General features: G+C 45.1%; 5 protein-coding genes across 5 annotated transcripts; 2 read left to right on the forward strand and 3 right to left on the reverse strand.

The window, feature by feature from the left end:
* Positions 1–277: 277 nt before the first annotated feature.
* AOL_s00007g484 (uncharacterized protein) lies at positions 278–2,132 on the reverse strand (the record flags this gene model as incomplete). The annotated part of the gene is made up of 2 exons (XM_011120385.1): positions 278–1,921; positions 1,995–2,132. 2 exons carry the CDS (start codon positions 2,130–2,132, stop codon positions 278–280), a joined length of 1,782 nt encoding a protein of 593 aa, XP_011118687.1.
* A 503-nt stretch (positions 2,133–2,635) lies between these two features.
* On the reverse strand, positions 2,636–4,086 carry AOL_s00007g485 (uncharacterized protein; the record flags this gene model as incomplete). Its single annotated transcript, XM_011120386.1, has 2 exons — positions 2,636–3,448; positions 3,529–4,086. The coding sequence occupies 2 exons, from the start codon at positions 4,084–4,086 to the stop codon at positions 2,636–2,638; spliced, it is 1,371 nt and encodes a 456-aa protein (XP_011118688.1).
* Positions 4,087–7,184: 3,098 nt separating this feature from the next.
* Positions 7,185–11,631, forward strand: AOL_s00007g486 (uncharacterized protein; the record flags this gene model as incomplete). Its single annotated transcript, XM_011120387.1, has 16 exons — positions 7,185–7,193; positions 7,260–7,398; positions 7,478–7,622; positions 7,736–7,893; positions 7,957–8,143; positions 8,215–8,323; positions 8,389–8,925; positions 8,979–9,076; positions 9,141–9,445; positions 9,509–9,838; positions 9,902–10,298; positions 10,354–10,510; positions 10,572–10,835; positions 10,914–11,231; positions 11,296–11,425; positions 11,510–11,631. The coding sequence occupies 16 exons, from the start codon at positions 7,185–7,187 to the stop codon at positions 11,629–11,631; spliced, it is 3,405 nt and encodes a 1,134-aa protein (XP_011118689.1).
* Positions 11,632–12,554: 923 nt separating this feature from the next.
* On the reverse strand, positions 12,555–13,481 carry AOL_s00007g487 (uncharacterized protein; the record flags this gene model as incomplete). Its single annotated transcript, XM_011120388.1, has 4 exons — positions 12,555–12,565; positions 12,684–12,963; positions 13,033–13,221; positions 13,317–13,481. 4 exons carry the CDS (start codon positions 13,479–13,481, stop codon positions 12,555–12,557), a joined length of 645 nt encoding a protein of 214 aa, XP_011118690.1.
* A 1,967-nt stretch (positions 13,482–15,448) lies between these two features.
* AOL_s00007g488 (uncharacterized protein) lies at positions 15,449–19,107 on the forward strand (the record flags this gene model as incomplete). The annotated part of the gene is made up of 6 exons (XM_011120389.1): positions 15,449–15,672; positions 15,742–15,769; positions 15,833–16,582; positions 16,643–16,712; positions 16,775–16,904; positions 16,965–19,107. 6 exons carry the CDS (start codon positions 15,449–15,451, stop codon positions 19,105–19,107), a joined length of 3,345 nt encoding a protein of 1,114 aa, XP_011118691.1.
* Between the last annotated feature and the right edge of the window lie 5,507 nt (positions 19,108–24,614).

The raw sequence follows: 24,614 nt of genomic DNA on the forward strand, positions 1-24,614 counted from the left end.
TTCTTGGTCACTTGGTCACTTTAACTTCTAATTATATACTTAAGTAGCTTGCTCTAGTGGATAGAAAGAAAGATCATGGTTTTGGCGGGCTGGAAGGACTGTACTGGTCATCCAATTTGGTGCATACATTATAATGAGGTTTTTCGATGAAGCTGCTATAATATATATTATACAAAGAAAAGACAAGTACAAGAAAGAAAAGCATTCAAAGCGCCAATAAACCCCTAGAATGATGATAACCGCTACATTAAAAGAACGTGAGCCAAGAAAAAGCATTTCAGTCTTCCTCGTCAGATTCGACACGAGCCCTCTTCGTATCCTTATGTCTGTCTGAGAATTCCAAGCCATGTTTCTTCTGCTGTCCAGCCTTGACATCCGCCAAGAATGCATCGACATTGAAGGGGTCTACGCCCGAGGACGTATCTTTCTCAAACTGCACCGGCCCTTCTCTGGCTTCTTGGTCTGCAGCCCCCTTGAAGACTCCACGGCCTAATACATCGAATCTCTTCTCCTTCGAGAATCGCTCCATATCACCATCGCCTTCGTCGTCATCTTGATGACCTGCGGAGGGTCGGTAGATGCTTCTTGAAATCTCAGCTGCTGCGAACAGTGGCTTATCGTAATGCTGGTCTTCGTTGAACTCAGCCCCCATGCCCAACCCGCTGCTCTGGTTGAATAACCGGGCGTCAAACATCGATTCCGCAGATTGTGTGGGCTTCGAAACAAGTCCCAATGCCATCTTCTCGCCGATATCACGATTCTGCTCTCGGGCTAACATCTGTACACGGCGTTCCGTACCCATTCGTTTCATTCTTAGCTCTCGTTCCGCTTCCTTACGTCTTTCCCTTCTCATCTCTTCTCGTTCCTTGATAGCCTTTTCTTCATCGGATTCCGACCCTCTAGAACTCGATCTTCTCCGTCTGGGGGTCCGACTTCTACTCCTGCTATCCGAGCGTTCGGAACCAGACGGTGACCTCGACGAACGATCAGCGATCCTTCCTCTCGCGGTAGCCCTATGCTCATCCCTAGCTTGTTGCGCCAACTTTCTCAATTGCTCCTCCTTTGCCATTTTCTCCTTCTCTGCGAGCTTCTGCTGCATCGTCGAACGCAACTTAACTTCCTCTCTAGCATGCCTATCTGCAATGAACAATGCTTCCGAAAATTGCGCAAATTTATCGTTGATAGTAACATCCTGTAATCCTCTACCGTCTGCTGCCAACCGTTTATCCAGTGGAACCGTATAACCCTTTGGATTCTTCCAATTCGAGATCGGTGGTGGGATAGTCCAAGCCTCTTGATCCGCTGCCGTTAATTTTCTAGGCGGGGAATGCATAATCGGTGGCGGTGGTGACGGTGGCCCTCTTGGGATCTTCTTATGTTTAAACTTTGGCGGTTCCATTGGATCCTGCTGTTTTTCTACAATCTTTATGATCCTATCATTCTTCTTCCCTGTCTCTCCCATCTGATTTGCAGGCGTATACCTCACAAACGTCGGCTCCGGCCTATTCGTCCCCTTGATATTCTTCGGCTTCTGCGCTGCCACCGCTCCGGCAACAAGTTTCGCAAGTGCTGCCCTAGTCTTCTCGGTTTGCTCCGCAACTTCCTCTTCAGATGGTCTTTCCAACGAGATTTCACCAACATCGGCACGTTGTCGGAGGGGGATAAGGTCTTTAAACGACGCGTGAACAATTCGCTTGTCGTTATGACCCTGCTTCGCTATCGCGTCGTATTTTACAATCCCCCGTTCGTCGACTTCGAGGGCTAAAGCGTTATTACGGGATTTGGAGGCGGTGGCTTTTCGGCCCATTTCGAGGGGGTATTGGGCTATGGGGATTTCGGGGAAGGCGCCACCGTCGCCGTAGTCTTCGACGGATTTGGGTCGCCATGAAGCGCGTTGGCCATATGGAGGTGGTCCCGCACGCTATAAAAAGGACGGGAGAAAAATTAGCTTCCATCAGAATGAATGGAGAAGGGGGGAATAAGGGAGGTATTACCTTCAATACGAGCTGTGATTCGGCGCTGTTGGCGCCGACGATTCTAGGGCCAGCTGGTTTTTTGGGACCAGCATCATTGGTCGAAGATTGTTTGGGTGCTGGGAGAGCGGAAAGGAGGGATTTTGTTAGGGTCGCCATCGTGGGAGTATTCGGTCGGGAAGCCGATGGTTGGTGGTGATGATGGGGTGAAGTTGAAGATGAGTGAGTGATGGTGAGGATCAGAATGGACAATTTTCGAGACAGAAGCCATGCAAAGGCGAGAAAGGTCTTGGCGGTCGGCAACACAAATCCTGTCACACGAGGACATCTAAATTAGACTCGATACCTCGATATCTCCAGACATCTCCATGTTTCACTACCGGGAAAGGGGTTCTTGATGGATTCATTCGGAGAGAAATGGTAATTAATTTAGATTTGTATTGGCTTCGGTGATGGTAGTAAACACTCTCCCCGTATAGTACAGAACCAATTGAGAAAGAGGAAGAAGAAAAAGATATGTATCCAAAGAAACTGCCACAACATGAACGAAAAACCCGCTAACATTCACTAACAAGACAACCCCCAATAATAGTAATAGTAATAGTAACGTCGTATCAATTATAGGAAAAGGAAGATGAATTTCCTTTGGAGCTCCATTATTGTCATATCCCGTCTAAGTTCCTGCGTTCAACCAGTCTCTCTAGGTTATTACCAAGTTTATTGATTTGTAATATCGTATCAACCCCATATGAAGCCAAACTATGAAGTTTCAGGCTCCCGGCCCAGTATTCCGCATATACTCTGCTTAGAGGAAGTCCCAACCCTAGTCTTAGATTGGGTGGTCGATGAGAAAGCGGTGCGAGTGAGGTTCCCCTCCGTCGTTTACCATTCTTGTCGATAACCTCCCCTGCGCTTGTGTGGAATAATTCCTGAAGTGTGGCGGACATTGTCGGGACGAGAGAGATGTTTTGAAGCTGCTTTTGTCGGCGAGGTCCCTTGCTAAACGACCAAATATGCGGGAAGATATCTTGGGGGATGCCACCACCTTGATCTGAGATCCTGAAGATTACGAACTGCTGGGTTTGGCAGATTAAGACATTTATGGGAGGTAATTTTGTTTTGGGATCGCTGCCGTGACGTTCAATGGTCGCTTGAATGGAGTTTCTGAGAAGTTCGCCAATGATGTATTCTAAATGACTGGGAATATATGGGAAAGTGGCTTCGGGGTGTCCTTCGATTATGATCTCTGGAACCGGTGTATCAGGTCCGTTGGCTTGTCGAGAGAGATCTTGACAGAGCTTCCCACATTTTTCAACGACCTCTCGGGCATTGCATTTCAGGAAGACTTCGCCAACAAAGTCGACACCGTTAGTGTGGTCTACACCATTGCCTTCGCTATGAGGGTAGAAGAAAGGGGAGTTGAAGGTTTCGGTGAGAGCAACGTGCTGTTCGGCGATAGTTCGACGGGATATTCTCTACAAAAAAAAACTCAAAATGTTAATTGATATTCCCGATAACCAATATCCTGTTTACGAGTTCAGGTGGTTCTTCTTACACTCTTGAGCATGGTCTTCAGAAAGTTGTCTAATTCGGCAGCTGGTACGAAATCACGACACTCCAGAACACCAATAGCGAGGTCTGGTATGACGGAGAGGTTGTTGTTCAGCATTTTTTTGATAAGCTGACAGAATTTGTCGTTTTCCTCGGAAGATTTGATCTCCGAAGTCTTCCTCAGCTGTTCGAACGATTCATAGTATGTCTCGTAGACCTTTGAGATGTTGGGATTGGTTACGACGACATAAGGCAGTCGCTGCATATCACGGATCCGGTGGGCCAGCCGGGTTGGTAATTCGGTCCTGACATAGTTTGCCGAGTCGAGAAGACGCTCGAGAGTAAGGTTACGACCGAAGAAGGTAAGCTGACGGAGGGAGATGGGACGAGCTTCACGGGCGACGTGTTCTTCGAGAGCAGAAGAAGGGCGCCATGGTTGGTGGGTTGATATTGAACGTTTTGAGACAAGACGGAGGAGGAGGAGGGGAGAGCGAGAATATGCGGGTGCGAGAGAGGAGGGCCTCGTCAACCGGGACAGCGAGAAAGCAACGGCTTTGGACATCGAGAGAGTCTATCCTCCATGGACGATGATGAAGGTTTCCTTTTTGAAGATATTATATTTTTTATTTTTATTTTTATTATTTTTGTTTTTCAAATTTGTAATTTTTACGAGGGGAGGAAAGTAGAGAAGCTTGTGACAAGTCGGGGGGGTTGTCCTTTTTGTTTTACCTAATAATGGCAATCAACTGGATTCGATTAGCTTGGTTAGTATAGTGACCATAGTATGGATATCACATGGGGAAAAAAAAAAAAAAAAAAAAAGGATACATACAGCGGGTTATGAAGAGGAAGCCGGAGAGTCATAGCCATGTCTAGATGGGTCGTCTTGGTGAGGCATTAACGAGTATTCTGTTAAGGACAGGAACAGAAGGTGAGAGTGTGGGGTAATTGTAGTTAGCTGCAGTCTTATAGCGACTGTCCGGTCCGCTAGTGGAAGGGAGTCGGCCTAAAATCGGCGACACCCTGTAAACGTACAAGCAAGTACATATGTAAGTACCTTAGTCTAGAATACTATATTTTCCGGGGTAGCAGGGCTTGTTTACAGACGTGCTGAAGCTCCGAACCGAATATATAAGTACTTAAGTAGGTATATAAAGTATATAGTATACACTTAGTCTCGAGATTGCATTAAGATTCATCCATACAGACCGATGCACGCATGCGCATGCATGGCATATAAGTAACGTATTGATTCATTCTAACCAGGGCGCACAGGGAAAGATTCTAACGACCGAGTTAAGTATACGCATCTCCATTGCGCCACAGAACATGGACCTATTGGCTACCAAGGTACCTAGGTAGTATGTAAGTAGGTGGTATGTAGGTAGTAGTTCCATCCTCAGCCGCCGCGACATCCGGCCTCGGAACAAACTAATATAAGTACTACGTAAGTAGCTAGTACGGAGCTAGAGCTTCGTGTGGGTCGCGTCTGCAATACGAGACTACGTACGGTCACTCGATCTTTAAGCAACCAATCGAAGATTAAATGTCCAATAAACTATCAATATAAGTCAGTCAGGATCTGATATCAATAAAAGAGAAAGCGGAAGGGCGGAGGGTGAATTAAAAAAAAGAAGACAAAGAACCAAAGGAGAGTGCCTTATACTTACACCAACAAAGCCTCCTGCCCATTTGACAAGTTTCCATTGCCCTAACGCTTCTTCTACAATCTTATTGTCCTAGAACCGCAACATTATTAGCTTCGAAGATAGTCGGATAACAAGACACATGGTAAAGGGAGGAACTGAATGTATACCTACTCAATATTTTGTTGTTTGGCCTGAGTCTTTGGGGGTTGAGATAAAGAGAGGAAGGATTCTAGATCTGTTTCCTTCACTTGAATACAGTTTCGGCGAACAGTGTTTTTACTTGGTCAAGTTTGGACGGGTGGCCGAGAGAATATATAAATACTACTAGTATTAATTAATACATGCAGTGTTTTACACCAGAAGATCAGACACTATGCTCATGCATATCTAATTACCTAGGTATATATAAGAAGTATACTATCAGGGTCAAGAAGCGCTAGCCGCGAGTACGTTCGAACTCAAGATACCTTATACTAAGTAAGTAATTATAATGAACGCTGTAGATACCATGATACATGTGCATACTATTATAAGACGCATGTTCATGCACTTCGGCATACATTTAAACTTATTTAAAATCAGGCAAGGCGATTATTGGGCCATCGGTGAAAACTGGCGATCCAAAACAATTTCCAGTCGCATAAGCTAGTCTATAGATACCAATGTTTATAAGCAAAGTAAGTATATGATAGGTTAGCCGCTAGCTATAACTAGCCGAGGGGGTTTAGTATAAGACGACATCGATATCGAGACCGGTGCAGGTGAACCAGGCGGCCTGTCAAGAGACCGCCCCGTACTACATCTATAGATCTACTAGTATACTAGATTTCTCTACCCAAGTACTTTACTTACATCAAAGTATGTATATGTATAGGTAAGTAAGTACTTATATATTATAGTAGGTAAAAGTAAGTATTGCGGGTATGCTCGCTTGAGCAGCTGGCCGGCGTAACGTGACGAATATCGGCAGCATGCGTGCATGTTTGCTTGTTACAAACTATCTGGCATCGTATCTACAAAGTATAACTATAATTAATCCTTACGAATCATAAAAGGATTTCTTTGAATGTATTAGAAATAGGAATGGGAATAGGAACAGAGGTAGGATTGTATATTATCTGTTAACATAATCTGAGTTTACTAAGTACTTGAGTAAAGAATTAAGAATTAGTGGTGTTGGTCATCTTCAACCCAACCAAAAGATCTGGTCCTCATCACTGGTACCATCACCATCCGCCACCATTCATCATTCACCATTCATCAACATCACCAGTTCAACAATCCTCAGCTTCAGCTTCAACTTCAACTTGAACCTCTCCCTCCCTCTCTCATACCTAGTACTTACCTACTTAGGCATACTTACTACTTACTAAGGCCTCTGGTCGTACAATATACCCACCAAAAGCTTCAAAAGAAAGCTGAGTTCTAGCTTTGACCCACCCATCCACCCACCAACCCACCAACCCACCAACTGTCCCCGTCACCGTCACCGTCACCGCCACCGTCCGTTACCGTTACCGTCTTGTTTGCCCAACCAGGCAACGCGAAAGCGACCACGAAACCTTGAAACGCACTTAACACTCTGACTCCAACCAAATCGGCCCAGCCCAGCCCAGCCCATCAACCAGACCAAACCACCACCACGTCCAGCCCGCTCCACCAGCTTACCCCGGCAAAAGCTGGGAGCTTCGGTACTGCAACCTTTTTCCCCCATCATCATCATCCTCCTCCTTCTCTCCCTCCCTCCCTCCTCCTCCCTCCTCCTCCTCTTCATCATCCTTCTTCTGCTGTCTCGTGGACCATCTTCACTACCGTCTTGATATATAATTATATATTATATCCTTCCTCCGGTCCCTGTTCTTACCAACCTGTCGCTGACGTCTTTACCTGCCGACTCCCGAAAATTTAGAGATAGATCGTACTACTTAGATAGCATCCGTCCCCCACCTGCTAGCTTCAAAAATAACACACCCCACCCGCCTGTACCCACCGAAACCTCTACACGCGCATCATGGACGAGGTACTCTCCTGACACGTCTTTTTTGTATATTCCAGCACCTTTTGCTAACATGGTTTCGGATGTTAGTCCATTGAGGATCACGACATGCTTTTAGATGCCGAACTAGACGACAAGGATCACAAGGATGTTACCCTCATAGACGCCCCTGCTGAGGCCGACAAGCTGGAGCCTGAGGAGAAGGAACCTCCAATACGTGCTGACGACCGTGAGTCTGATCTAACCTGCTCGCAGTCGTCCTCCCTCTAGACTCGTTCCTAACGCTTCTTTTTTTTGGTCTTTGATAGACGCCAAGATACTTGAGAGGCACCTACCGAAACTCCCCGACCTTGAAACCCTCGCTGAGGGGCATTTCACTTGGGAGGTTGATAGTTGGTCCACTTTACCTAAACGTCTAACAGGGCCTACGTTCACCGTCGGCGACACTCCATGGTTCGTATTTCTCTCTCTTTCTCTCTTTCTCTTTTTCTCCCTCTCTCTTATCTTTTCCGTCCCTCCATCACTCCATCTTTCTTTCCTACTAGATACTAACACGCGATCTGCAGGAGGATACTCTTCTTTCCCCACGGTAATAATGCGGATTATGCATCCCTATACTTAGAGCACGGTTTCGAGGAGAAACCACCAGAAGATTGGTACCGCTGCGTCCAGTTCGCCCTTGTTCTGTGGAATCCAAATGATCCCACCATATACTTCCCACATCGTATGCATCTCAAGGATCTGAAGAGCCCTTGTTACGTAAGCCGCTGACAATATCGAATTATAGATGCCCACCATCGATTCCACATCGATGAGGCTGATTGGGGTTTCACACGATTCTACGAGCTCAGAAAGCTTCGCGCGAAGGAAACAGACAAGGATCGGCCCATGATAGAAGATGATAAGGCGAACATCACAGCATATGTTCGTATTGTCAAAGACCCGACAGGCGTCCTCTGGCACAACTTCGTCAAGTACGCGTGAATTTCCTCTTCTCCTCTCGCGAATACTTTTATTTAGGACTTCGGGCTAAGACAGGTTATAGTTACGATTCGAAGAAAGAGACGGGTTATGTTGGGTTGAAAAATCAAGGTGCAACATGCTACCTCAACTCGTTAATCCAGTCACTATACTTCACAAAGGCTTTCCGAAAGGTATCTCTTCCGAATTCCTTCCCGAATTCCTTTCTTGTCTTTTTCTTCTAATCTGTCGTCGTTAGTCCGTCTACCAAATCCCTACCGAGAATGAGAAGACCGACAACAGCGCCCTGACGCTACAGAGACTTTTCTACCTCTTAGAAACCTCCACCGACGCCCTCGGAACCAACGAACTCACCAAGTCTTTTGGATGGGAAACTAAGCACATTTTCGAACAGCAGGATGTTCAAGAATTATGTAGAGTTCTCATGGAGAAGCTTGAGGAGAAGATGAAGGGTTCCGAAGCGGAAAACGCACTCGCTAAGATGTTTGTTGGGAAAACTAAGACTTATATCTCATGCATTGACGTCGAATACGAGTCGTCGAGGATAGAGGAATACTGGGACATTCAGTTGACTGTGCGCGGGAAGAAGAATCTCGACGAATCATTCCGAGACTATATCGCCTACGAAACTCTAGAAGGGGAAAACAAGTATTTCGCTGAGGGGCATGGACTGCAGGACGCGAAGAAGGGCGTCATATTCGAATCATTCCCGCCTGTGTTGCATGTCCACCTAAAACGATTTGACTATGACTTCATGAGGGATGCTATCACAAAGGTATACTTACGCTCCACTCCACAATCGAAAGGTGTATGGCTCACCCGTACCAGGTCAACGATTTATACGAATTCCCAGAAGAGTTCGACGCATCTCCATATTTATCGCCCGATGCTGACAAATCCGAACCGTACGACTATGTACTACATGGGTAAGTTTTTCGACTTCGGGGACGGGAGGAGACTTTCCAAACAACAAATCTAACCCCTCGATAGGGTCCTGGTGCATAGTGGAGATTTTAATGCCGGCCATTACTACGCATTCATCAAGCCCGAGGCTGGTGGTCGGTGGTTCAAATTCGACGATGACAGAGTAACACCAGCGACCTTGAAGGAGGTTTTGGATGACAATTTCGGTGGCGAATTCCCAGCATCACAGCTTCTCGGCCCCTTAAGAAACCCATATACTAGGACTATGAACCTTAAGCGTTCGATGAGTGCCTACATGTTGGTATACATTCGGAAAACTCGTATGGACGATATTCTTCCTAAAGAGGACTTCGCGGCTCCTTCTCACCTACGTAGGTTCTTTCCCGTATAAACAAGGGCTGAGTACAAGAAAAGGTACTAACATTTTCTTTTAGAAAAACGTTTGGACGAGGAGAAGGCAGCACGGGAACAGAGGCGGAAGGAGCGAGAGGAATCCCATCTATACATGGTCGCCAAGGTGATTACAAATGAGCAGTTCAAGTCGCACCAGGGATTCGACCTAGCAGCATGGGAGCATCAGGCCGCGACTCTGCCGAATGCTCCCAAGCACCACCGGGTTCTCAAGACCTCCACTGTTAGATCATTCGTGACTGCACTCGCGAGTGATTTGAAACACCCAGCTGAAAAGTTAAGGCTGTGGGTAATGGTTAACAGGCAGAATAAGACAGTCCGCCCTGATCACCCACTGTCCAATCTAGACATGAGTATGTTATCTTATCTTCATTTATTCCCGGAGGCATAAACTAATTATTCTACCCCCTCTATAGCTATGGAGGAGGCCGGGGGTAAATATGGAATGAAGGGGTTGGACTTCAGATTATGGTGCGAAATAGCCTCTGGCCCAGATTACGCCAAGATAAACTGGATCGAGAACTATACCTACAATTCTGACGTCCAATCAATTTTGTTCCTCAAACACTTTGACCCAGAAACTCAGACGCTGAAGGGAGTCGGTCATGTCTATATGAAGAAGAACGATAAAGTCTCGGAACTGTACGGCGCGATCCAGAACGAGATGGGATGGCCGTCAAGTACCCAGGTTAAACTTTGGGAAGAAATCAAGCCTTCAATGATCGAGCCCATGAAGCCAAAGCAGACTTTTGCCCAGGCTGAAATCCAAGACGGTGACATAATATGTTTCCAGAAGCATCTGCCTGAGAAAGAGTAAGTAAACGCTGTCTATTGGCAAGTTGCGGCGGAATGCTAACGACAGAACTAGTCTTGCTGATAAGATACCGGTGGGGGGCTACGTCGACGCCAAGGAATTCTACGACTTCCTCTTGAACCGAGTCGTTCTTCACCTACTCCCAAAGCGTGGTCTTGCCGAAAAAGGAAACTTTGATTTGGAGGTCAATAGGAGGATTAATTACGATCAGGTATGCACCAACCCGTGGCTGAAAACCGACTATCCTCTGGCTAAATTGATCCTCTTTCTAGCTCGCCAACAGGGTTGCCGACCACCTCAGTGTTCCGCCCACACATCTACGTTTCACAACAGTAGCAGCTCATAGTGGACTGCCAAAGACGATTATCAAGAGGGGCAATAATTCGCTCTCACTAGCACAAATGATGCAGTCCTCCTATATGCAACAGGTTTCGCAAGATGCATTATACTATGAAATTCTTGATATGAGCCTCACAGAGCTAGAAACAAAGAAGTTAGTGAAGCTGAACTGGATTTCAGAAGGCATCACTAAAGAAGTAAGATATATAAACCTATCTCCTTTCCCCTCTCTCTTTCCCTATGCATATGATAGGAAAACTAACAATTTGGTTTAGGAACCCTTGGAAATCCTGGTCCCTAAGAATGGAGTTGTTTCGGATGTTCTGGAAGGTGTAGCCCAGAAAGTAAATGTGCCCGAAGAAGATGTTGAGAAAGTACACTTCTGGCAGGCACATGGTAGCAAGCACCACAAGGATCTAGCCCTTGACCATAGCGTCGTCGGAATACAAGACTTTATCACTCTATATGGTGAAGTTACTCCGGAAGAGGCCATAGTTGCAGACCCTGCTACAGAGCAGCTCGTTCAGTGCTTCAGCTACTCTAAGGAGCCAAGCAAGGCTCACGGTATACCGTTCAAGTTTGTCGTCAAAGAGGTATGAAGCTGCGTTTAATATACAGAGTTTTCAGAATAGGCAAAAACTAACCTAATCACCATAGGGCGAAATATTCTCCGAGACTAAACTACGGTTACAGAAACGTACAGGACTGAAGGGAAAGAATTTCGAAAAGATCAGGTTTTCAGTTGTCAAGCGATCATCGTATTCTAAGCCAACATACCTAAATGATGGTAAGTTTTCTATCCGTTCGGCAATGTATCACGATAGCGAACGCAGCTAATTTACATTTCCTTCCCCCTTTCACCAAAAAACAGAGGACATATTGTCAGATCAAATATCCGATGTCAATGACGACCTATTAGGTCTTGACCATCCAGACAAAACACCGCGAGGCGGACTATTCGGCAGGCAAGAACAGTCAATATTTATTCGCTAGCGTTGTTTAATCCTTTTTCATGGGAGGGGTTCCTGTAATCGGTCGTTTTGATATTTCTTCTTTTGTGGTTATCTGCCTTGGGTATCATTGGGATTCCTTTAAAACAAAAGATAGCGATAAGAGAATTATTCAGCCTTTTCATTTTTGTTTCCGGAGGGCGGCACCTTACCCTTGCTTTTCCTCACCCTTTGTTATCTTTACTGTTCCTATATCCTCCTACGCCGGTATGGGAAAAATTACTTTTGTCTTCCACTTTTCTTCGATGGCGGTAGCTTTACTCCCTCTTCTTTTACGCTCTTGTTTATAGCTGAAGAGTGTGAGAGATAGATAATCCCTTTTGTTTTCTTCTCCCGCGGAATATAGCCGGAGGCTGGAAGGGGGATATAGGGAAAGAAGATAAACGAAAGGCCTACTGGTGTATATCACAAGATCACAAGACTTCTGTATCAAAATCAAATAGATATTTAGATACTTAGCTAGGACTATAGGTGGTACGATAGAGCTATGGTGCAGAAGATATACCAAGATGCTGGGTCTACGTGGGCCTGACGTTGTCTCGTCCCCAGACAGCTCAACCGTGCGACGCACTTAGCGCTATATATAGCCGTTAAGGTAATCTATCAGGTTTTAAGCTCGTAAAACTTTGTTCAAGAAGACATACTCGTTCAATTCGCTATCCTGTGGCGTTTTATTCTTATTCTTATTTGTATTTTATTTTATTTTTGTGAAAGTGTTAACAACTTTGCCAGACACATTTCAAAAAGTCAAAGATTATATGTCAAAATGCTCGATAAAAAGCTATAGTGGAGTCTATACGGTAGACCGAGGGCTTTTAATGTATAAAAACGGTGGGTTGTACTTAAAGGAATAAAACCATGACACATCTTAGATACTCCAATTTCTTCAAATTTGATCGGACTTGTTCAAACGTATCCTATAAAAATAGTGATTAGAAGTTAGTAAACCGGTCCCGATAACCTGATACTTAATCAAGAAATATATATAGATATAAAAAGAGATAGAAGAACAAGGAAGTGATGTAAAGTCCATACCCTTTCTAGCACCCTGGAAAAAGAACCTAACGATGAAAACCTGCAAACAGCTCATAGTGACCATCATAAGACTCTCGATGAGCGAGAAGTTCATTATTCTGGTGTCGGTAGATTTGACGGTAGAGAAGTTACGGTTTTCACGGGTACGGAAGTATTTTTGGTTTCGGGAGATGGTGGAGAGTTGGCCGGAGAGCTTGAAGATCGATTCCTCGAGGTTGGTGGTTTGCTCTGGGGTTGTTCCTGGACGGGTGGGGAGTTCGGCACGTTGTTCGTGTTCGACCTAAGGATTTGGGGGTTAGTTTATTGGTTATATTTGAATATGCGGTGATGAGGATGGGGGGTTATGTACAGCGATCTCGTAATCCACGAGCTTTTCGGCAAAAGTCGACATATCGTTGGAGAAGCAGAAGGAGTATTCTCCCAATTCATTTGCGGTGAAAACAAAGTCTCCTTGACGCTCCTTGGTGCCGTCGAGGACGATTACATCGTTGGGGGCTTTGACCGTGTAGTCTACATCGAAGGAACCACCGGCTTGAACCTAGTTCCCATATATCTCATGTTAGTTATATTTTCCGGAGGGGATTCGAAATTTTGGAAGAAGGAAAAAGAGATATAGAATAGAGGAAAGCGTACGGCGAAGTAAAAAGCGATTTTGACGCCCTTTTTGTCGTTATGGATGAAGACGCAGTGTTCTTCGTTTGCGGCGAGCTTGTAGGTTAATGCTGTCGCGGATGCTGGACGGGTTAGGTATATGAGGGAGAGCAGAGTGGCGAGGAGGTATGTATGTAGTGGTGCCATTGTTGTAGTATTGTCGGGCAATTGGTGCGCCGGGGGGGAAAGGGGGAGGGGGGATGGTTGGGGTCGTGTGGATGTAGATGTGGATGTTTTGAGGTTTTGGAGATAGGTAGCATTGAGCTGCCACGGGTTGGACAGGACAGGATGACAGGGGTGGTAGGGAGTGGCTTCGGTGGTCTTTTAGGTAATGTATGACAACGCAGAAAATGCAACAAAGTGCCAGTTCTTTATAATGTTATATAATGTTAAAGATATAAAATATAAATTGGAAGTTGATAGGATGGTATCGGTTGCATTGGAGGAGCTAAGGCTTAAAGAAAATTAAATTTATAATATTCTAGCTGAGAAGTGGAACCCTCATCCTAAAGGTCTTAATTAAAAGAAGCTACCACTAAAGGAGGATGAATGTAAGTATCTAGATGTCTATGCTGTCTTGCTATTGTGCATGTGGTTTGTATATTCACGATGTACATACACTGAGAGGATGGTTATCTGTACTAATAGGGGGTAGTATGCTATCAATATGATACTCATTGGATTTGCATGGACCCTTTAGACGGATCATATAGGCGATCAAATTTAAGCCATTTTGCGAGAAGAAACAATATAAATATCGAATGAAAGGGATATATATCCGGATGTGGCCACATCGTATATATATCAGATAACGGGTAAATATAGGATTCGGTCCCACTAGAAATGAGCTAACCCTAGTTGACCTAGAGGTTTTCACTGCGCCCTATGTTTCCGAACACTAAGGCGGGCAATCAAGAAAGCAGCAAGCAATCGATCGTAAAGCTAATATTATAATGCAACTCTGCGGTAACACATAAGTATCTTAACTTTGATTAATTATATAATGATAGGCCGCCGAATATATATAGTGAAACTGTTTGCAACTATCCTGTCCAAGAAGTCAACTTTAGTGTTACTTGGTCTCTTAACTTGTATGTAATATGCGCTACACACGGTCAAGGGCTACCGAACAAGGGGGTTCATAACCGAAACTTGGGGATTGGGAAATGCGAGCCATGCATGCGCATGACATGCACATGGAGGGTTTTATATCTGGCTGTAACATCAAACATACTATAATCCAGGGCAGCAATATTAATATCAAGCAAATCCAAGTCCAAATCCAAATCCTCCAATCTGGTTTGAATTCAATATGATGAGTATCAACTCCATATTATCCGGACTATTGAATCCAAAATCTTAGTAGACCAAGGGGTTTATCTCCATCGTGTTCTCCTTTCCAACTGCAGTCTTTGTGGCAGCACTGTCCGGCTCCCGGTTGAGGCTCTGGGCTGGGCTAACATGATATTTTGTTTGCGTTGTGTTCTATTACCAATTAAATTGACTTGACTTCCTTCTTGAACCTCCAAACCACCATCTCATTTCCAACCTCAGATCCTGCTATTTCCCTACCACTACTGCCACTAATCCCGATCATCAACCTCGATTACTACCTTACCAAACCACCTGGATCGAAAAAGCCATAGCCGTTCGTCCATCGTTCTGTTCTAGAGACATCTACTCCTTTTCCATCCGCTCGTCGGCTTCCGAAGACATACATACGCACGCTCCAAACCAACGGCTCGTTTGCAAACTTTCAACCCTCAGGCGCGTTTGCAACGGAATTTGACCACAAAAGCACACACACCCACACACATATCGCACGCTTGCGCTTATTGCTTCAATATCGCAGGGAAATCCTCGGAACATATAAACCCTTCTTATTTCACCAAATCCTTATCTCTCACATTCTCGCTCTCATATTTCCCAACTTGAGCCTTTTCATCTGGCGGCAAGAGTTGTTCACCACCATCAAACAACAATATATTCTCGACGAACCGCAAACTAAAAGGAACAAACGAAACGTTTCTGGGATATCTTTAATGATCCATTGACATCACTATCATGCGATTCTTCTACAATACGCTAAAGCCTCTGATATCAACAACGAATAGATGATTATAGAAGCAATTAACAAGGTTCGCGAGACTTTCTCTGGGTTAAAGGATAGCCTCGGGAAAGTCACCAGCATGCCTCTCAATGGAGATAAAGTCTTTGCTGAAGAAGCAGCTGGTTCTTCTACACGACAGGCTGAAGAAAGGAAAAAGTCGTCTTCATCACCAATTAGACAAACAACAGGGGTAGTAGGAAGCTATGGACAAGGATTCCATCGGTCAGGGTAAGACATCCCCTTCCCCAATCATCTCGGTGCTACCTTAGGACCATCAATTAATCTCAGCAAATCTAGTAACCCGAAAGCCGCACAGAAAATAATTGTACGTGAACAGTGTCAAGGCTAGGTGGTATCTTCTTGATCCTCTGCTAACGATTTCGTCTAGCCTGGCGGCGTACGACCACGGAACAACTTGAATAGTTCGAGGGCATTAGTTGCTGCGACTCATTCGCAACAAGAATACTCTCAACCAAGAAAGCGCCCCAGGCCAGATAAACCACAACTTCGCTACACTGGAGAGGGCAAAGGAAACCCGAGATCTAGCCCATCGCTTGAATTCCCCAAGGGCACCGACGAAACGATAGCTGGTAGCAACGGCGAACCGATGAATGGGCATGTCTTGCACTCACCCAAAGCAAGACGAGGACCCCGGGGCCACGCTATCTTATCGCCATTGCTGTTTCAACCTGAAAGACAAACCGACCACCACGACGAAGTTCTCTTGGCTAAAAGATCTGAAGATGTGAAGTGGGTGAGGAAAAGGCAAGTAGAGAGGGATATTTCAAACGCCGAAGGCCCAAGGGCTATGAAGAAAAGGGCTGTGGAAGATGACTATAGCCCATGGAGGAATCCGAGTCCGTCTGACCCTCAACCTACGCCATTTGTGAGAGGGCCTAGGCATGCGGCTTCATCTCCTATCCCCGTTGGTTCAGGACGGCCCCATAAACCCGAATCCACAAAACCGGGGAATTCCCTTCCTGTTAAGTCGGTGTGGCGTGGCGCAACCCGCATCAGGGACGGCCCTCCATTTTCGGAGCTTGGGATTCGGGTTAAGGATAAGGGGTTCTCTGTCGTCACAGCCTCTGAAAAATACCCGGATTTCAGCTCTGTATATGAAAACATAGAGCACGCTGCGGTAAGGGTTTTGGTACACTAATAGAGAGATTTTACCAATAATGGTTCTAACAATTCTTAGTATCTTGATGATGATAGTAACATAGAGTTCCGCAACTTCGTTTTCCTCAAATTGAAAAATCGAGAGAATGGTATGCAAAACGTCCACCCCGCTCTTTCTTTTGCAGAAAGATATCGACTAACAAATCACTAGGTCTAGCTGGTGGGATTTTGATGGAATTCCGAGCACTTCCTGACCCGGTAAATCCTGGCCAGAAATCTGACCTTGCACGATTTCGAACACAGCTAGAACAGAAAGGAGTCAAGATGGAACCGAAAAACCAGTACGTAAAGCTTACTTTTCTATGACTAAAAAGTTGAAAATCTACTTACATACCCTTTAGTCTGTTTATGCGGAAGCGTATGGAAGACACTAAAGCGTATCAATACACCCAACTGGCACCGGAGGTCTCGGGGAGCCCGTGGGGGGATTCGGGACTCCCGAATCGGATCCGCCCAATCGAACCGAAGCCACAGCCACGAGAAGTAGAACGGCCAAGAACGCGCTCGAACCAAATACCCCTAGACGAACACGATTCGCGAGCTCAGGACCTTGAGCAGCCAGGGACCGGGACTGGGAGACCCATACGCAAAAGCACTAGAACTGCCTACAAGAAAGAAGTTGTTGAAATACCAAAGCCAAAGCCAGCACCATTTCCCCCTCAGACGTGGAATCAAACTTTGACATTTCCTTTCGAGACACAAGGACCTTCAGAGTTGCTTGATGCTTCGAGCCTTCGAACTCTTAATCATGATGAATTTCTGAACGATGAAATTATCAACTTCCACCTCGCCACCGTCAAGGCGCGGCTCGCCAAAGAAAACCCGGAACTTGCACGCAAGGTCTACATTGCTAACACCTACTTGTTTTCTGCTTTCAGTACGAAGACGGAAAGTGGGCAATTCAACTATGAAAAGGTGAAGAGATGGACGAAGAACGCAAATCTATTTCAGAAAGATCTCATCTTTATCCCAATCAATGAAAAGTATCACTGGTTTGTCGCTGTCGTCTGCAATCTGCCCGCCGCGCTTGCAGCTGCACAGGCCAGGGAAAGGAAAGCCGTTATGGCCGACGAACTCGTTGCTATAGAGCCGGCACAGAAGCCGAAAACAGCGCTTAAAAATCGCCCTGTCCCGGCGGAGCAATGTACAGTCGCTATTCTCGATTCCATGGTTGGGTATCACACAGCTACCTTGAAGGCTGTCAAGACCTATCTAATATCCGAAGCAAAAGAAAAACAGAAGGTCACACTAGACCTGGAGGACTTTATCGGGCTGATGCCCCGAAAATTGCCAGGACAGGATAACTTTTCAGACTGCGGACTCTTCATGCTCCATTACATCGAGAAGTGGCTCAGTGAGCCAACTAGAATCAAGGAGAAACTCTATGAGAGGGATTTTGGGAGTGAAGAGGACGCGAGGAAGCTATGGAGCATATCAGAGGTTGGGAAGAAGAGGGAGAGAATGTGGAAGTTGTATGTGAAGCTCAACGAGGAGTACGAGAAATTCCTGAAAAAGGAGGCATTCGACGAATTCCCTGAAATCGTCGATGCTCCAACAGCCCGGGACAAAGGGCTGGAAGAGGAGATGGACAGACCGACCAGCTCCCCCCGAATGACCCAAGATTTAGGGGTGACGGGGGCGACAAAAACTGTCGAAAGGTCCAATTCTCCGGCGAAGAGAAAGTCGGACGGGCGAGATGAAGCCGATCGTCCTCCGAAGAGGGCGAAATCAGGTAGCCCGGTGGTTGTTGTGGAACAACCCCGGGTCACCGCTGCGCCTGGACTTAGGCCTAGAATAGCGTCGCCTGAGATTCCCTCGAGCGACGATGTGCCGTGTGTCTTGGAGGTCCCAGAAACGCAAGATCTGGACCTCCAACGAAGAGCAAAAGCTCTTGAAAACTCTGACACACCTCTAATTGCGGCCAATGGCCTTATCTCGCCTCCTTTTCCTGGGAACCCGATGCGGGTGACCTATGAGATGTCCGAGCGAATCGAACAAATGGGTAATTTTAGCCCCCCCTCCGCAAAAAGACGCCCGCCCATGACTACAAGCCCCCAGCCAGATAGCATAGATACTCCATCATACGTCGCTGCTGCATCGTTTGGCGATCTGTCAATCGATAGCAGCATGGACTATCAAGTCGAATCTGGTGGAGTTAGCCCCACTAAGGGCGATACTATCATGGGTGACGCACATCCTCGTAAACCAATCGAAGAGATCGAAGAAACCGAGGACGAAAGCCTCGGTGAGCTCGCATACAATGGGGGACGAAAGAAGGGCAAGTCTGTGCATGAGTTGGAAAATGATCGGATAATGGACACACCATCATCCCAGAATCATAGGGAGGATTCAAACTCTCCTAAGCACAAGGAGCAAAATACCCCTAGGAGAGGTACAGAACATGATCCAATTTGCATCGACAGCCAGTCATCACCCAAGCGAATTAGTCCTAGGACAAAGACCGCCAAAACTTTGAGGCCGTGATATTAGATATCATAGTAATGCGGTTGCGTTCAGCGAAATACTCCTATTGCTTGCGCTGCGTTTTTTTAACGGCATTTACAATGGTGTTCTTATCTTCAACTCTAAGGCGTGTCCCTTATGAATTCTACTATTATCGGAGGTTTCTGTTTTCACATATATCCTTGAATTGCACTTTAGCCCGGCGTTTTCCTGTTTACTTTTTTCTTGATCTGCTTTCTACACCATCCGTTTTAGCATACTCGTCGTTTCCCGCCTCTTACGATTAGAGCATTTTTAGCGGTGTTATATTATGAGGAATGAAGGGTGGGGTAACGGTCGATTATCATTATGTTATTTTGACCTTCCCTGTGTGGCCTTAGCAGTGGGCTACGGGGCTTTCCTATCCATGTAGCATATATCCTTCTTTTTTCCCTTTCCCGTTTCGATAGAGGGTATGTGTAGATACAAACTCTCGCCTTCTATCAATCGACCACATAAGGTCGTTGCTATATAGATATATATACCATTACGTTTTTCCCTTAATTAATCGATCGAGGTGATATCTTAAGTTCTCGAGAAGCCGGCTTTTGGATGCTATGATGTGGAGGTGGCGATTGGTTTTTGCCTCCCCCGATTGGATTTCCTGGGAGGCTAATTGATGATTTTCCTTTCGATGAGATTATAAATTAAAGACGGGAAAAAAAGAAGAGGAAAATGAGATTAATTAGCGCTCATTTCCGCCCGTTGCCATCATAGTTGTCGAGGAAATCTAAGAATTTGGGGTGAAATAAATGGTTTTGATGGAGAAGTACATGATGGGGTGGCGTTTACCTACAGTTGGAGAACCGTAATCACTGGCAGCTGGATCAACATTGATTCCATCGTGGCAAGGTTTGAGATTTGGGTCAACTATACAAATGGCGGAAACAGAAAATGGAAAGGATTTTGAACATGAGTTCATGAAATTCAAAGGCTAAGATTTCTGGGGAAAGGGGATGAGTTCATCCTTGAGTAATGTTTGAAATTCTTGTCTTCCCGTGTATATATATTTATATCGTTGGTTTCGAACAGTTGTTTTTTGGGGGGTTGGTGACATGACAGGACTATTACGGTATGATCAGTGGGTGGATTTTTGCCCCCCGAAAGATCTGAGGACTAAGGGCGATTGACGCCATGCATGATCCTGGTATTACGGCAGTTAAGCATATATTCAAGAAAAAAGAAGAAGAAGAAGAACAAATTAACAATAAGCAAAATAAGGGAATTGCACTTCAGTATTTAGATTAGTACACTTCTGCAAAATTGCTACTTGTATTTCTAGCCAATTAGAGTGTCAGTTCACTAGTACTAGATACCTATACACTCGATGGCAAGCGCGTCTAATATATGCATGAATTACATTAAGAAGCAGAGATTTAGGCGGATTTAAACGCCTTGCATTATACTATAGCACCTACGGGCTTATAATTGTATAACGATATTTAATTATTTTGTGGGTTGATACTCTAATTGATATAATTGCTACACGATCTTGATGCATGGGGTTATGTAATCGAGCATTGGATAGCGGATGATTCGCCAAAAGATGCAAAAATACCTCAGACTTATTGAGAAGACAAGACAGCAATCGATCGACTGGAAAACACCGTTACTTTCGCATTCGGAGAAGCTCGGGTGTAGTAATAATAATAATGATGAACTTGCTCTGCTTCTTCTTTCGAAACCAGATGGAAAGTAGGCTAATTGTTGCGTTGGCTGTTGTAATCTCAACCTCACAAAAACAATAAAACAGTCCTCCTGCGAACGGAAAAGACGTCATACGACATGGAAGGATAGCGCCACAAGCACCCCGCCCGGAGCTCAAGCTAAGGTAGCTGCCGCCTGCCGCCTGAAGTTGGCGATGTTCTTTTCAGAAGTAAGTATCCGAAATCCTTTCAGGTCTAATCCTAATGCCTTGGTATGTAACATGCATGCGGATATGCCAGCAGATGTATATCCGGATTACCAAGATGCAGCAAAGCACACGAGCAGGCTTGCGTGATGAAACGAATAAGAAACTTGGAAGAACCCGCTGCATTTTCTCCTGAACCTAGCAGGGCTGGAGATCTTGCTTTTCCCTTTTTCTTTTTCTTTTTCTTTTTACCCCGACCTCGGCGTGGGGAAGGGAATAAAAAACATGGGAAATTCCAGAATGCCCATGGGCGATAGTAGACAATTGCGATTTGCCCATGGTCGATTTTGAACATCATCAACAAAGGACTCGAAAATCATGGCCTTTTTTCGCTCGCGGGTCTGACTTCAAAAGATAGTAATACCAGGGAAGCGCTATAGGGATGTCGCTGCGATCTCGAGCTTAAGGCAAGAGGCGAACCTATCCCTAAGCATCGACATGGTTTGATTCGAACATTTCGACGTCCCGAATCCTGGTCAGGACCCTGAATCTCCTCATGCATATCCTGACGAAAGGGCTGGCAGGGGGTCTTCCAACCAAGGAATCCACCACGCTAGCTGGGGAGCCGCCTTTCTTTGAACTCGCCAAGGGGGGTATGACGGCATATGGGGCAAACAGTGCAGCTCCCGCCCATTTGCAACAAGATGCTTAAGCTGCACAATGTTGGATCCGTCGAACTAACTATCTGCGAAACGTCGTTTCCGATTTCCTTGGACCTTGTCGAGGCCAGATGCGAAAACGAAAATCCACAACTCCCCTTACCTTCTCTTTCGCATTACACACTGGGTAATTAAGTTAAGAAATTGCTTATCATCAAAAAGACTTTGCTACTGGGGACTGACCTCACAGATTACGGCATTGTGAACCAGGATGTGTGATTTTAGTGACGACAATGCGGCCAAAAGCTTGAATTTCTCTCCACCATCTCTACATGCTACAGTTATTGCTTTCCCAACGTCGGGTCTTGGGAATGTTATTATCATGCACAACAACAACCTTTTGAACATCATCATAAATGCTGATGGGATGACCAACTACCATCGGTAAGGATCAGAGGTTATTCGAAATGACAGCACCGTGTCTAGACTATTACTATATGCAGGCTTCCGACTAGGACCCTGTCCCTGCTCTGTATGACAGACGAAATAGAAACAAGGCGTCCACCTGTCTCTGCGACTGCACAAAACGTATCAAGTCCTCATTCCTTAAAAAAAAACCACTGTGGCGTCGACTCTTAGCTAGCTACCTAGCTAGCTCTAATGCTCTAATATGCCAGCCGTCATCATGGCCTCATCGGTCTAACCATGATGCCGCTTTTTTATTTCTTTTTCTGGACGACATCAGGGTGGCAGGTCTGCATATGCCGCCCCCTGCAAGTCTTACGAGCCGACAACAAGACATTAACCACCCCGTCGTTGAAAGATTGGCTTGTCCTCTGATCTTCACGAGAAGAAAGATCGACAACCTGACCCCGGACGAAATGAGCCGTCTCCTTCAGACGTAATAGCCTAACGGTGGGCCAGCTTGGAAAACTTTTAGGCCGTGCGGGGGAATGGAAAGGGAAGAAGCGTACTAACGAATAACGAATCCCTCTTCCCGCCCTTTTCCCTCTCCAAAGGAATACCTCTGCGGAAATACTTAGTCAAGTTGGAAAAGAGAAGCAAAATAAAATAAAAAAATAAATAAAGCCAGGTTTGGGCTTGAAGATCACAGTGACAATCCAATATAAGTCCACTCACAGTTAAAGTTTTGGAAGAGCTTAAAATCGCCTCCACTCTGACGAACTGGACTTTTGCTTTTGGGCACCCTTTCTTCCTCTCTTTTTCCCTTCTCAACAACTGGGAATCTTGTGGCCCGTGTCTGATATCATATTTCCCTCGAATCGTCGTCTTGTTCCAGTCTGATTGCCCGCCCTTATATTCCAGCTGCACCCTTTTAATAAGCTAGCAGATGTGGATATAAGAAATCGACGAAACGACTTCCATCCCTCCTCAGTATTTTCCCCTAGCGTATAGATTCAAGTATAACGGTATTTTCCAACTTTTCGATTCAAATCCTTAAACGGCATTCACAAGATCATCGTCCCACCTCCCAAGAAACCTTTTCTCAACATCATTTCATTCTCTCCCTCCTCTATTCTTTTCCACCCAAGGTCATATATATGATTCTAGGGACCTACCTCAAGAAGCTTCGACTGAGAAGAAGATCGAAAAATAATTCCAACCCTTCATTCCCACAAATCCCTACTATCCATCTAACTCTTCCCACTCCGTACACTGAAGGGGCTCAAAGTTCGACAGTATCAGACAAAATGGCTTTCTCAAGAACCGCATCTTCATCAACAACAGAATATACAAACGGGTATCATACACCTACATCACCACCGGCTTACACAGATCACTCAGTACATAGCCATCATGGTCATGATCACGATTCATCAGCTTCAAGACAAGAGTACGCCAGGATACTTTACGAACATACAATGAAGCAAATGGAGAGGTTTGCACAAGACGCACAATCTCGGGGAACATTATCAATGGATCATTATCCATACCAGCAGAGAGCTGCTGCGATAAATTGAACATAAAAGAGAAAAGAAATAAAATAAATATCTTGAAACTTTTATCTATTGCTTGAAAAAATATGGCTATAATTAGCTATCTGAATGGAAGCAAAATTTAGTTATTCCTCCTTTTTCTCCCTCTCTCTCCTCCCATCTCTACTTCAATGAGTTAGCCACCACCCATCCGATTGTTTGTATAAATTTCTAAATATGACCTTACTACCACCACCACCGTGCACTACCACTGCCATTCAGAAATTCCTGTTCCTACCTCACCAAATTCTAATGCCGAATATTTCCCAAAGTCCGTCGTGCCCAACCCATTACTCGGGGGACTACACCTTCCTCGCTTCTCTAACGATTACCATGAACTTCACACGTTTTCCTATCTAATTAACTACCATTAATCCTTCCAAACGACTTAGCGGCTGTGTTTCCTTTTTATCTCGGACCCACTAGGCTGTTGTATGCTCGAAACAGAGATCAGCCAGGATCATGACCAGGACCAGGACAAAAACCTTGAATCGATCTCTGTCGTCATCGCCAACTAAGCCAGCCTGATCTTGTGAATCGACTTTTATGCAGGAGATACTTTTCAGCGCTCCTCCTATTCTCCTTTCTCTCTCCCTATTCCTTATGGTTACAACCTATGTCGATAACTATTTATATGCTTTTTATTCATTTATTTTTTATTTTTTTGTTTAAAAAGAAATCTTGTTCGCGTATATTCAGCTCTGGTTATATTTTAGCTTACTTTTGGTTTTGCAATTGCACGAAAATACCCTTTTAACCTCGTCTTTCGCTATACTATTGGGTATGTAGGTTTTTTCTTCTTTTTCCTTTGCTTAACTTCGTTTGAGGTTGGTATACGGGAGACTAGGCGTGGTCTTTTCTTCTTCTTTCTTTTTATCTTTAATCCTCTCCCTTTTTTCTTTTTTTCTTTCGCCGTTTGAATTACCACTTGAAACTCGGATTATATTTCTTTCATATGTATGAATCTGAATTTGAGAAGCC

Source organism: Orbilia oligospora, assembly GCF_000225545.1.
Source record: "Orbilia oligospora ATCC 24927 unplaced genomic scaffold scaffold00007, whole genome shotgun sequence".
Taxonomy (NCBI): Eukaryota; Fungi; Ascomycota; class Orbiliomycetes; order Orbiliales; family Orbiliaceae; genus Orbilia; species Orbilia oligospora.